At 39.1% G+C, this 13,059-nt stretch overlaps 1 protein-coding gene across 1 annotated transcript; it reads right to left on the reverse strand.

Moving 5' to 3' along the window:
* Nucleotides 1-3,328: 3,328 nt before the first annotated feature.
* LOC112794890 (nudix hydrolase 14, chloroplastic-like) lies at nt 3,329-9,634 on the reverse strand. The gene is made up of 6 exons (XM_025836860.2): nt 9,422-9,634; nt 9,197-9,259; nt 8,900-8,992; nt 8,709-8,801; nt 8,552-8,612; nt 3,329-3,552 (listed from the first exon to the last, which is right to left on the reverse strand). Exons 1-6 carry the CDS (start codon nt 9,575-9,577, stop codon nt 3,329-3,331), a joined length of 690 nt encoding a protein of 229 aa, XP_025692645.1. The 5' UTR covers nt 9,578-9,634.
* Nucleotides 9,635-13,059: the final 3,425 nt, after the last annotated feature.

The raw sequence follows: 13,059 nt of genomic DNA on the forward strand, positions 1-13,059 counted from the left end.
TTTGCTTGGGACAAGCAAAGCTTAAGTTTGGTGTTGTGATGACTTACATCATCTACCCTTTTTCTTGCAAAAAAAGGACCATCATAGAGGTATAATCTCATTTGATCATTGCAATACATTCCTTAATTGATGAATATCATAGTACATTGCTTTGAAATGAGTTTGTGTAAAATTTCAGGTGAAAAAGACATAAAAAATGGGAAGAAAACAACAAAACAAGTGGGGCGTGTGAAGCAGGCGTGCCATTAGCAACAAAGCATGGCACGCCAGAAGCTGGGCGTGGCACACCAACTCATTACCTAGAAGAGTCATCACTAGGGTGTGCCACTTTGTATCGAAGGCATTGCACGCCAGTTCCAGAATTTACTCAAGCGTGCCACTTGAGGACCAAGGCGTGGCACGCCAAGCCTAAGAGACCCACAATTGAATGGGCTTGCCACTTGAGCAACATGGCGTGGCACGCTGGTACAAGAATCCAGAGAAGGGGTTGAAGGCTAATGAGATCTAGGCGTGCCACTTGAGCAACCAGGCGTGGCACACCAGTGAACAAGAAGGCAAAGCAAAAGCTGGGCGTGCCACTTAGTGTCGAAGGCGTGGCATGCCAGCTCAAGAGTCCCACTAAGGTGTTCCACTTGAATGTCCAGGCGTGGCACGCCAATACACAGAGAATACCCAAACCAAAGCTAAGCATCCCACTTGGTGTCGAAGGCGTGGCACGCCAGCTCACATATCTCACTTGGGCACGCCACTTACATGATCAGGCGTGGCATGCAAGCACTTAAGGAGGCCAAACAAAGCTGGGCGTGCCACTTGGGTATCGAAGTCATGGCACGCCAACTCAATTATCCCACTTTGGCGTGCCGCATGAATGTCCAAGTGTGGCACGCCAACTCTTGAAACCAAGGCAAGTGAAGGGGTGTGGCACGCCAGTCCCATGGCGTGGCACGCTGGTAGTGTTTTCCAGAGAAGGAGATAAAGGGCCAAATGAACTGGGCGTGCCACTTGGATGATGAATCGTGTCACGCCAGCAAGAAGATGAAGCATTTAAAGGTGCGTGGCACGCCAGATCCCGGGCGTGCCACACTGGTACAAGTTTCCAGAATCATGAAGATATGGGAAAAGGCCTGGGCATGCTACTTCGGCTCGAAGGCGTGGCACACCAAGCTACTTGAGGATTTTAAAGAGGCCTGGGCGTGCCACTTGGTATCAAAGGCGTGGCATGCCAGGGATGTGATGGAGGAAGGCGTGCCACTTGAATGGTGAGGCATGGCGCGCCAAGATTGAAATAAAGGGAGCGTGACACGCCAGAGGAGCGCCAGTCACATGCTAGCTGGAAGATCACGTTTGTTGAGTTTCTTTTCCCTCCAAGTTGTAATTTTCCTTTTCACCTTTGTATTTTTCTCTATTTCTAGATCTAGGAGTAGTATAAATACCCCCTGGAAGTAGTAGAAGAAGAGAGTTAGTCATCTCAGCTGGGGATTGTGGAGTTCTAGTTTTTCACTTTTCACACTTCATCTCTTCCATCTATTGTACTTTCTTTCTGAGCTATGAGTAGCTAAATTTCCTCTCATTGAGAGAGGGAGCTCTATTGTACTTGATGGATTAATGACAGTGAATTTGTTCTTCTCTTCATCTTCTCTTTGATTTGCTAGAAGGAATTTCATTTTTCATTCTTAGTGTTCAATCATCTTGGAAAAGAGGTTGAATGCAAAATGGGTTTCATGAGAACCTTGGAAAAAGAAACATGAAACCATGCTAGAAATCCCTTCTCACACTTGAGTAAGATCTGGGTTTTGGTGTTTGGATATGGTGACATATAATCCTCCCTCTACCTAGACCTACAAGGATGTATGGTATAATCAGGGACCAAGCATATCTCTCTTCATGAGCACTTAGACCAAGGAATTGGCTATTGATCAAGATATGAGAGATTGAGTCACCAAGAGATTGGGGCTCAATCAATCATGATTGCCAAGAGGTCAATGAGTTGCATGATTGAAGAGGATATAAGCTGGATTTAATCCAAAGAGACAATATCTCCTGATCTCAATGAATTTCCCCATTCTTATCTCTCCCATTCTTTTATAGCTTTCATTTACATTCTGCAAATTTTCACTCCCTTTTACATTCTTGTCATTTCTATTTCTGCACCTTATTGCTTTCCTTTATTCTTTCACCATTTATGTTTCTACCATTTATAATTCCGTACTCACAACTTATTCTGTTTAAGCTTGACTAATTCACCAATTAATTAAAATCGTTTAAATCTACCAATCTCTGTGGATACGATCCCACTCCACTGTGCGTTATTACTTGACGATAATTTTGGTGTGCTTGCCAAGGAGCAGATTCATCAATTTTATTGGGAGGGGAGTGAATCTAGACTCATCACCATCCCATCATCACCCCCATGGAAGAGGACCTACATTCATCAATTCAAGAGCAACACGATCCCAATTATGCTACTGACATAGAACAAGAGAGAAGGGATCGTCTTAGGGACGCAATGGATCGGTTGCACGCAGCCTTATTTCCACAGACGCAAGAGGAGACCCAAAGGGTGGAGGTAGTAGAGACCCTTGAAGAAAGTTATCATGAAGTGGAAGACATCAAGTAAGAGTTTGATTTTGTACTAGAGCAAGTAGAGAAAGCCGAAACTATAGAAGAAGAGGAAGTGGTTGAAGACTTGGGAGATGCGGAACCTCCATGGGAAACTCTAGTCGTAGAACCTCCTCCCAAGAAGTTTGAATTTGATGTTCAGGAGGGTGTACATCCTCCAAGGCATATCATGGTTGAAGACTTAGAACAGGTTGATCATGAGATGGACTCAATCATTGATGAATTATTACCTACAATTGAATCCTCCACCACTAGACTGGACATGGAGATTAAAGAAGAAGAAGCACAGCCTCCCATACCCTTGGTAGGCAATGCAGAAGAGATTGAATTGGAAGAATGCTACCAAGAGAAAGTGGTTGAAGTTGAAGATGCTTGCAAAGAGGTGGAAGAATTCAAAGAAGAGCACAAGGGACTGGAGCTTGCAAGACCATTGGAAACACCTCTCCCAAAGCCATTACCATTCAATACAATATTCAAGTGGGTAAAATTATTATCCATAACCTTTACTTTCCCACTTGAATATGGTTTGCTTGAGACGGATGGACAGCTGAGTGCTCTTTGTGGCTTTAAGAGTAAAAGAGAGATGGTTAGTGGTTGACAACACAATCATAGGTTCACTATGGTTGAAAGCTCAGAGTTGAAGTGCAAGGATCGGTATCATGTTTGATTGAATGGGTCAAGGAAGTTGTTTAGCAGCCTCAGTGAGAATTCAAATTTCTTGCCACCCAGTTGAAACAATGGTGATCAACACAAAGACCGGTGCAAAAGCAAGGTTTGGGACCCCGGAATTCGTTCTAGCAATCAATACTCTTAGGGCCTTGTCACTTGCTTTAACTTGCTTGAAGGAGTTATACGCATAGTTAGGGATCCCAGAGGCTATTGCAAGTGCAAACATTGATGGGGATTCCTGGAAGAGTTCAAGCGTAAGCCGCCCTGACAAGGAGCTCACCAAATGTCCAACTTAAGGACTTTAACTAAAAGTGCTAGGTGGGAGACAATCCACCGTGGTATGACCATTCTTTTTCAGTCTTAGCTTTATTTAATTTTGTTTTGTTTTTTGTTTTATGTTATTCTATTTTTATTAGTGTTCATTCATCATGTCTGCATCAGCATCAGCATTCTGTATTCTGCATTTCGCATAAAAAAAGAGAGAAAAGCGTCAGGCGCACGCGTCACATGCGACGTTAAACCATACAGAAGGTTACGCGGGAGTTGTGCAAGAAGGGTGCCTTGCGCACAAGCCAACCCACGCGTATGCGTGGGCGACGCATGTGCGTCACCCGTATTTTAGTCACCCAGGCGTAAGCGTCAGCGACGCGTACGTGTGGAAGGAAAATCGGCGTCAGTGGGTGATTTGGCCGAGAGTTGTGCTGCCTTGGTGCTGGTATTGTGTGTTTAGCACAACCAGTGGCCACGCGTATGTGTGAACGGTGCTTGCGCGTCGATTGGATTTCTACTCACCCACGCATACGCGTGGGCGACGCTTACGCGTCGTTTCGCAGATTCCCTTCTCCTTCTCTCTTCTCTCCCTTCTTATTCTTTTCTTCTTCCTTTCTTACTTCTTTATTCTTCATTTCTTTGACTTATCTTCCTTATACTCTTTCATATTATTTTACTTAATTTATTTCCATATTTTCATTCATTGCATTTTAACTGTATGCATGTTTTTATTTTCTTTTCTATGGGTGTTAAATGTTCTTATTCCACTGTTAGGTAATATTATTTATAGGCCAATGCTACTCTTTTATGACACTTGTATTCCTTTTGCATTGATATGAACTTATGTGGTCTTTCATTACCTATACTCTCTCCCTCATTATTGCAATTTTTGCACTATTCATATGCCATTTGCTTCTATTGTTTTCTCACCTGCATGTTGTAGCTACCATGTCGTTGAGATCCTCATTATTTGGCATCAACACACCCATATTCTATTTGTTTCCTTATCTTTGTTTCTGGGTTACTTTTCTTCCATTTTCTCTTCTTTTAGGATGGCCATCGAGAAGGGATAGGGAAAGCTTCTCAATAGGGCAACAAACAAGTCCATCTACACGAACTTTGGAGAAGGCATCAGTTGGAGCAACCCATCCACTTGTGCATCTCAGCATGGACCGAGGACAGTGCAATCTTTAAGTGTGGGGAGGTCGGCACCGACTTCCGCGGATTAGTTAGTTCCTTCTCAACACCAATGTGGGATTTCCTTTGTTAGTTCATTGTTGCATTTGCATGTTTGATTGCATGTTTGTTTGATTTTGTGCATATTTTACCAACTACTTGGTTGAAGTAATATTTTCTTTTTCAAAAAACTTTTTAGAGTATTTCACTAAATTGAAATAAAATTTTTGTTAAACTTTTTTGAATAAATATTATATTGGAACATGGTTTAGAGCTCGAACACACAAACCCAGTGAGAATTTGAGCCTAATTGATTGGTTGTATTTTATCAACCAATATTTTGTTTTGGTGTGTGTTGTTCTCTCTAAAATTATGGTCTATACCTTGCTTGATTCTATATTTCCATGGTTTAATGTATGTATATACTTATATGATTGAGGCCTTTGTTCACTATAGCTCACATACCCATATGGCCTTAACCTTTTCATTATCCTTTGCAAACCAATTTTGAGCCTAATTTTACCCCTTTGTTCTTTACTTTAGCACATCATTAACTCTAAGCGTAAAACATGTCCCTAATTTGAATCCTTGGTTAGCTTAGACTAGTGAAAGTGCTCATGATCTAAGTGTGGGAAGTTGGGTTTGGAAACATTTGGTTTGAGAATTGGGTGTTATATATTCATGTGAAAATGTGAAAATGTTGAGGACATGTTTATGCATGCAATACTTTAATCATATGCATTGAGAAAAACAAAAGAAAAGAAAAGAGAAATAGAAAAAAATTATGAGAAAAAAAGCAAATAATAAAAAGGGGACAAAATGTCCCAAGTTAAGTAATAATATCAATGCATATAAGTTGTACTTAAATTTGGGATGCATAAATGTGTGGTAAACATAGTTAATGGGCGGTTAGATCTTGCATTGTAATTACATGGATTGTCTTAAGTTAGGTGGGAAGTTCAGGTTAATTAAGGATTCAGATTTTAGTCCACTTGACCAAATACAATCCTACCTTGAGCCTAACCCCATTACAACCCTTAAAAGACCTCTTGATATGTGTATCTGTGCATTAATTCTTTGTTGATTGTTAGATGAAGAGCAAGTCTTAGAAAGCAAGATTAGTAGAGAATTGAGAGAATCGAACCTTAAACACTTGAGCGATTAAATTGTATACACTTCCAGTGAGGGTTCGATACTCGATTCTTTGTTCCCGGCTTTCGTGAGCTATTTTCTTCTGCAAGTCTATTTGTAATTTATTTTTATGATTTGAATTAGTGAAATCCAGTTCATATTTGTTCTTGAAAGGTTTATTTACTTTCAACTAAGTAAGTAGAATCATTTTTTGCATGTAGTTGCATTTAGATAGGTTGCATTGCATAAGTCTTACCATTTTGCCTTCACTCTTTTAGTTCTCTTGAGCTTAGCATGAGGACATGCTAATGTTTAAATGTGGGGAGATTTGATGCACCACTATTTTGTGGTACATCTTGTGCTTAATTGAGTGCATTTTATCCACTAATCTCACACTTATTCATAGAAATCGAATGTTTTACATTTTCCTTCCTGATTTTGTGCTATGATTGAAAACTTGCTTCCTAAGCCTTTAAATTATTAGATTATAATCCCTCTTTATACCATTTGATATCGTGATCTGTATGTTCAGTGTTTTCAAGTTTTATAGGGCAGGAATGGGTTGGAAATGGAAAGAAAGCTTGCAAAAATGGGAGGAATACAAAGAAACAATGAAGCTGACTAGCGAGACTCGATGTGCACGCATGGCCTACGCATGCACGTGATCTGAAGCATTCCATAGCGACGCGCACGCGCACCTGACGCGTACGCGTGACTAGCGCATAATACAAGAGATGCATACGCGTGACTGATGCGTATGCGTGACAAGGAGTTTTGAGAAATGATGCGCACGCGTGACCTACGCATATGCGTGACATGCGCGACGTACAACAGTTGCAGAAAAATGTTAGGGGCGATTTTTGGGTTGTTTTTGACCCAGTTTTTGGCCCAGAAAATACAGATTAGAGGCTGCAGAGTGGGGAAATCATTTATTCATTCAATCAGTTCTCATTCACACAATTTGAAGTTTTAGATGTAGTTTTCTAGAGAGAGAGGCTCTTTCCTCTCTCTAGGTTTTAGGATTTAGGATTTCTCTTAATTTTAGGATTGTTTCTTCTCAATTCCAAATTCAATGTTCCTTTAATTTAATTCTCTTCTACTTTTATTTATTCTAGTACTTTGGTTTATCTATTCTTCTTGTTGAATCTCTTCTTATCCAATTTGGTTTATGAACTCCATGTTAGATTTGATTTCTTTATTTAATGCAAACTGAGGTATTTCATATTTATGATTTAATTTAGCTTTTTACATTCTTAGCTTGAATTGATTAATTGGAAACAGTTGAGTTATCAAAATCCTTTGTTGATTGATAATTGAAAATTACTGGTTGGTTTGGATCCCTCTAAAGCTAGTCTTTCCTTAGAGTTGACTAGGACTTGAAGAATCAAATTGATTAGTCCACTTGACTTTCCTTTATTTACCAAGGGTTAACTAAGTGGGATCAATGAAAAATTCTCATCACAACTGATAAGGATAACTAGGATAGGACGTCCATTTCTCATACCTTGCTAAGAAATTTATTAGTTATTAATTTAATTTCTTGCAATTCACTTTTCTTGTTCCTTATTTCAAAACCCTAAAAAGATACAATTTCATAACCAACAATAACTACACCTCCCTGCAATTCTTTGAGAGATGACCCGATGTTTAAATACTTCGGTTATTAATTTTTATTGGGTTTACTTTAGTGACAAACAAGTTTTTGTACGAAAGGATTCTTTGTTGGTTAGAAACTATAGTTACAACAGGAATTTATTTTTGTGAAATTCTAAACCGTCAAAAATCTGTTCGTCAAAATGGCGCCGTTGCCGGGGAATTACAAACGTGTGCCTTATTATTGGTTATTGTAAATATTTGCTTTTTACTTGTTCTTAGTTTTTATTAGTTTTAGGACTTAGTTACCTATTTTTATTAGTTTTTGTTTTTCTTTTCTACTATGACTTTTCACCCCTCTGGCTACGAGCATGGTTATAATTATGTTATAGGAAGAGGAGATTATAATGCCAACATGCACCATGGTTAGAACAATCAAAGATGGGAGGAGCCACAAGGATTTGATCAACCCTCTTGGCATCAACCCCTCCAATGTACTATAAGCAACAATCATTCCATGATGCATACCAAGACAATGGTTATGGTCACTACAAGAAAACACGTCTTTTGCCACGCTTTTAAAGCATGGCGAAAAGTTGAAAAAAGCGTGGCAATAGCTTTTTGCCACGCTTTTTGAGCTACCGCCACGCTTTTGAAAGGGTGACCTATCAAAGGGTGGCGGTTGCTCTATCGCCACGCTTTTTGCAGCCTATTGCCACGCTTTTTGTTTGCCACGCTTTTTTACAAACTGCCACTTGGAAAAGCGTGGCTGTAGGTGGGAAATACGGCCACGCTTTTAAAGCGTGGCTGTAGGTGGAGATACGGCCACGCTTTTAAAATGTGGATGTAGGTGGAGATACGGCCGGTGGATATACGGCCACGCTTTTAAAGCGTGGTGATAGGTAGAGATACGGCCACGCTCCATAGCAAAATATACAGCCACGCTTTAAAAGCGTGGCGAAAGCCTTGTTAAATTAAAAAAAATTCTTTTTGTTACTTGATCTTCATTGCTACACAATATAAATTTTCAATCCTTTTTTATTACCAAACCTACAAATATAGTATGCAATTTTTATTACAAGACAAATCAAACAATAATTAGTGAGATCAACCATGTCTTCAAGTTTGAACTTTATGCCAGTCTCCTCTTCAACCTGTCAGAGGCACAACTAAGCTATGAAGAGAATTGGAGAGAGAGAGAGAAAGAGAGAGAGAGAGAGAGAGAGAGAGAGAGAGAGAGAGAGAGAAGCCTCACGAACTGCAGTGCCAACGAAATCACCCTTGTCATCATCCAACATTCCAGTAGGCAATTCCAAAATAATTCTTCCAGTAGGAACCCTTGCCTGATAAATAAAAAATAATAAGCATAATATGGAACTCTAGTTAAAATGTTTGAAAAAAAAAACATAGTTCTCTCTGCAAGGATCCAACATCTAAGAACCTGTTCAGTAAGGACAGCATAAGTTTCACCATCTAATTCCAGAAGTATCAACACAGTCACAGCAGGTCCTCTTGCAAATACAATACCTGGAACCTAATCACGGTTTACTTTATTATATATAAAGAAAGAAATCAGCATCAGGTGCAAGTGCAAAGAAATTACAAGCAAAAGAGAAATGATGGATGCCTGAGAACGTAAGGTAAGAAGCAAAAGATCCTAATAGTTGTGCATTTTAGATACCACATACTAGTTCATAGCCCCTTGCTAAAATTAACACAAGAAAATGGAAACATAGACTGGCTTATAAATGTCAGCTTTAAATTTGAGAAACCCAATGCGTTTTCCAAACATGTCTACACCCTGTTTACACCAAAAAGAGTCCAACTAGTTTTGTTGATTTTGATTTGAGAACATGAATAAGACTAGAAGACTAACAGGTTAGTCAGTTACTTAAATTACCACTTAACAAGGCCTAATTATCAAAAATCATATCCACTTTTTAAACACTGATAATGCAATTACCTGAATTAGAACTTGTCTCAGAGCCAAGGTGCCATTAGCTAGAATCCCAATCTCACTTTGCAAGTTATGCAACCATTGCTTGAATAAAGAGGAATCAATAGCATTCCTGCAATGGAAAACAACAAAAACCAAACCAAACCACCACAACTGAGACATGTTTTTTATATAGCATGATAACAAGAAGAAACTGTGTGCCTATCAATTCTCTTTTGCCATTACATCTCATGGAGACTTGTCAAAACCTAGCATCTAATTGAACAAAACCTCCAATATCTAATTTTAGTAGCTGTCAAAACCTGCAGGGTGTGAAAGAGGAAGAAACGAATGCCTAAATCCATCTTTTTATATTGGTGAGAGCATGATCAATCAATTATTGGTGAGAGCATGGAAACAATAGACTGCAGTATTACACAAACTACACCATAAATTACATATGAGCTACAGTTTTCAAAGAAAAAAAGGGGCCAAGAAAAATATGAGCTACACCATAATATGATACTCTATCAAACAAAAGGCCATCCAGCAACCAAATTAGAAGAAAAATTAGATCAGACAATAAGGCCAGCGAACAGTCACGACAACAAGAAAAATGAAAAATAAACACACAAGCTATGCACATTAAATAAAATCAGTCAAGTTCAACCAGATCTTAGATCTCCGCAGTAGAAGATCAGAATCAGAGTTATCAGCATGCTATATACAGTTAAACATAGCACAATTTCTAGATCTACTAGGTCTCTAACACATGGCACGAAGCAGCAACACTTATTAAACAGCAACAGTAAATAGCTGTTTCCCAGGTTCAAGCAAGCAGCAAACAGAATCCATAGACTTAACCAGTTCCACAAACTGAAATCATTGCAGTTCATATAACAGTCCAGATTCTCTAATTAATCACCTAATTCAACTAAACTAAATTAGTTGAACTAAACAAGCTAAACAGAATGAGCTAAACCAGATTAATCAAAAAGAAATATTGGTGAGAGCATGATCAATCAATTATTGGTGAGAGCATGGAAACAATAGACTGCAATATTACACAAACTACACCATAAATTACATATGAGCTACAGTTTTCAAAGAAAAAAAGGGGCTAAGAAAAATATGAGCTACACCATAATATGATACTCTATCAAACAAAAGGCCGTCCAGCAACCAGATCAGAAGAAAAATTAGATCAGACAATAAGGCCGGCGAACAGTCAAGACAACAAGAAAAACCAAAAATAAACACACAAGCTATGCACATTAAATAAAATCAGTCAAGTTCAACCAGATCTTAGATCTCCACAGTAGAAGATCGGAGTCAGAGTTATCAGCATGCTATATACAGTTAAACATAGCACAATTTCTGAATGCTTGTTCTTTACCTGTGTGTGAGTTGCTATGCCTCTCATCTGAGCTTGACTACCTTGAAGGTTAGCAATCTACTGCGTAAGCCTTACCAACTATCGAGCAAGAACTTTAGTTGCAGCCTGAATATTGCACAGGAAAAGAAGAATATATTAGCATGTTTGGCACAATAAATTATCTAAAGACTAGAGAGAAATAATAGTTTTTAATACTTTCAAAACTTTTGACAGAAGGCTATTTCAATATATAAGATGTTTCGAACTAAAGTAAGCCAATTCGAACACATTCAGATCAACGTGACAGCTTCTCAAGTAATTATGCATAAGAAACCTATGAGAAAACGTGGATCATACCTCGGCGACAAATAATTAAGAAATAGAGTAATTAAAATTTATTATTTAGAGTCAAGTTACAAGTGTATTGAATACATTAATATAATTAGGGGTGGTAAAGCTGGATTTTCTCATTGTCAAATAGGGATGACAACTGGAACTAGAGTGGAAAGCATATATAATACAAAATATTTTATTATTAAATCAGAGCAGCAGCAGCACAGCAGACCCAGAAATCAAATAATCATTCAACAAATAATCATCCATAATTGGAATCAATAAATCAACATCACAGTAAAAAATAGCAGCTCTCATTAACACAATAAAAAACACCAGCTGCACAACAGAACCAGAAATCAAATAAATCATCAACAAAAATTCAAAAACAGCAACAAATAATCAACAAAAACCATGAAATCAACAAAAATTCAAAAACAACAGAGCCAGAAATTCAAAAACAGCAGCAGCAGCATAGCAAAGCCATTTTTATCAATAATTTCAACAAAAACACAAAACCCTGTAATCTTATCCATGATTTCACTTCCAGAAACAGAGTTAATCAACTAAGAACAAGCAAGAATGAGGGTATCAATTAATCATCAAGCAGTAAGCCAGTAACAGAGTTAATCAACCAAGAACAAGCCAGTAACTACAAACAAAGCGTTTTCAAGAAGTAGTGGCTTAAGAAAGCAGTAAACAAACACACCTGAGTCGCATAAGTCCGCTGAAAAGGGCTCTTCTCTGCATTGAGCTGAAAGAAAAGATTCAAAAGAACACATTATGCTTCAATTTAGAGAAACTTAAAAACACGATTACTTGATTCACTGCTATCTACGATAGCAAATTTTACCCTAACTATTCTGCACAATCCTTTTAACTTGATCACACACACACACAAAAACTGTTCAACCTTTTATGTAAAAACTATGATCGATACCTACATTCCAGTTGCTAACGAATTCTGAAGTAAAAAATTTTATTCACAGAGACTATGTTCGCCACTTAATTAGCTATAATTAAAGAAGCCTAGCAGGATACTGAAATCCAGTAATCTACCGAGTCTCACGAAAACGACAGAATAAGTTAAAAGGAATCAAGTGAGAGATAAGCGAATTGAGCACGATGAGAGTGAAGCAGAAGTCATTCTCAAACAGGAACTACAGCTTCCTCAGATCAACAAGCACACGCAAATCATCTTTCAAATAACAATCGAAAACGAAGGAAAGTAAAGAAAAACCTAATTATCAAAAGCTAGTAAACGAAACGGCGATCAAAGAGAGAATTGAAGTGAGGAAGGGTTTATGAAAGAGAGAGAGAGAGTACGGACATTTTTGAATTGAAGGAGGCCATAAGGTCGCCGAGGTAGGAGACAGTGCGATGAGCGGATTCGATGAGCGGAAGACGAAGATGAAGATTAACAAGATGAAGAAGGGTGAAGGGCTAAGGGCGAGTGACGAAGATTAACAGTGCGATGAGCGGATTCGATGAGCGGTTTCGAGTGACGAAGGCTAAGGGCGAATGGTGAAGGGCGAAGGGCGAAGGGTTCAGGGCGAAGTGCGAAGGCTGAAGGGTGAAGGGCTAAGGCTAATGGGAGGCGCTCTTCAGGCTTAGGGTTTCGAGTGATTAGGGTTAGTGTCTTTGGGTTGGGGACCGGGTTCGGAGCGGGTCAGGGGCCGGGTTAGGGTCAATGGGTTGGAGCCCCTCTCGCCACGCTTTTAAAGCGTCACTGTTTTGCTCTACAGCCACGCTTTTGAAGCGTGGCAGAAAAGGACCTTTTGGCCACGCTTTTAAAGAGTGCCAAAAGCGTACTAGGATATGGCCACGCTTTGTAAGCGTGGCCGTAATGAAACCCTGTCGCCATGCTTTCAAAACGTCCTTGTTTCTCTTTATGGCCACGGTTTTGAAGCGTGGTAAAAAAAAAGCGTGGCCGTTTCTCTAACCAATTGCCACACAT

The sequence above is a fragment of the Arachis hypogaea genome, chromosome 4 (genome assembly GCF_003086295.3).
Source record: "Arachis hypogaea cultivar Tifrunner chromosome 4, arahy.Tifrunner.gnm2.J5K5, whole genome shotgun sequence".
NCBI classification, from domain to species: Eukaryota; Viridiplantae; Streptophyta; class Magnoliopsida; order Fabales; family Fabaceae; genus Arachis; species Arachis hypogaea.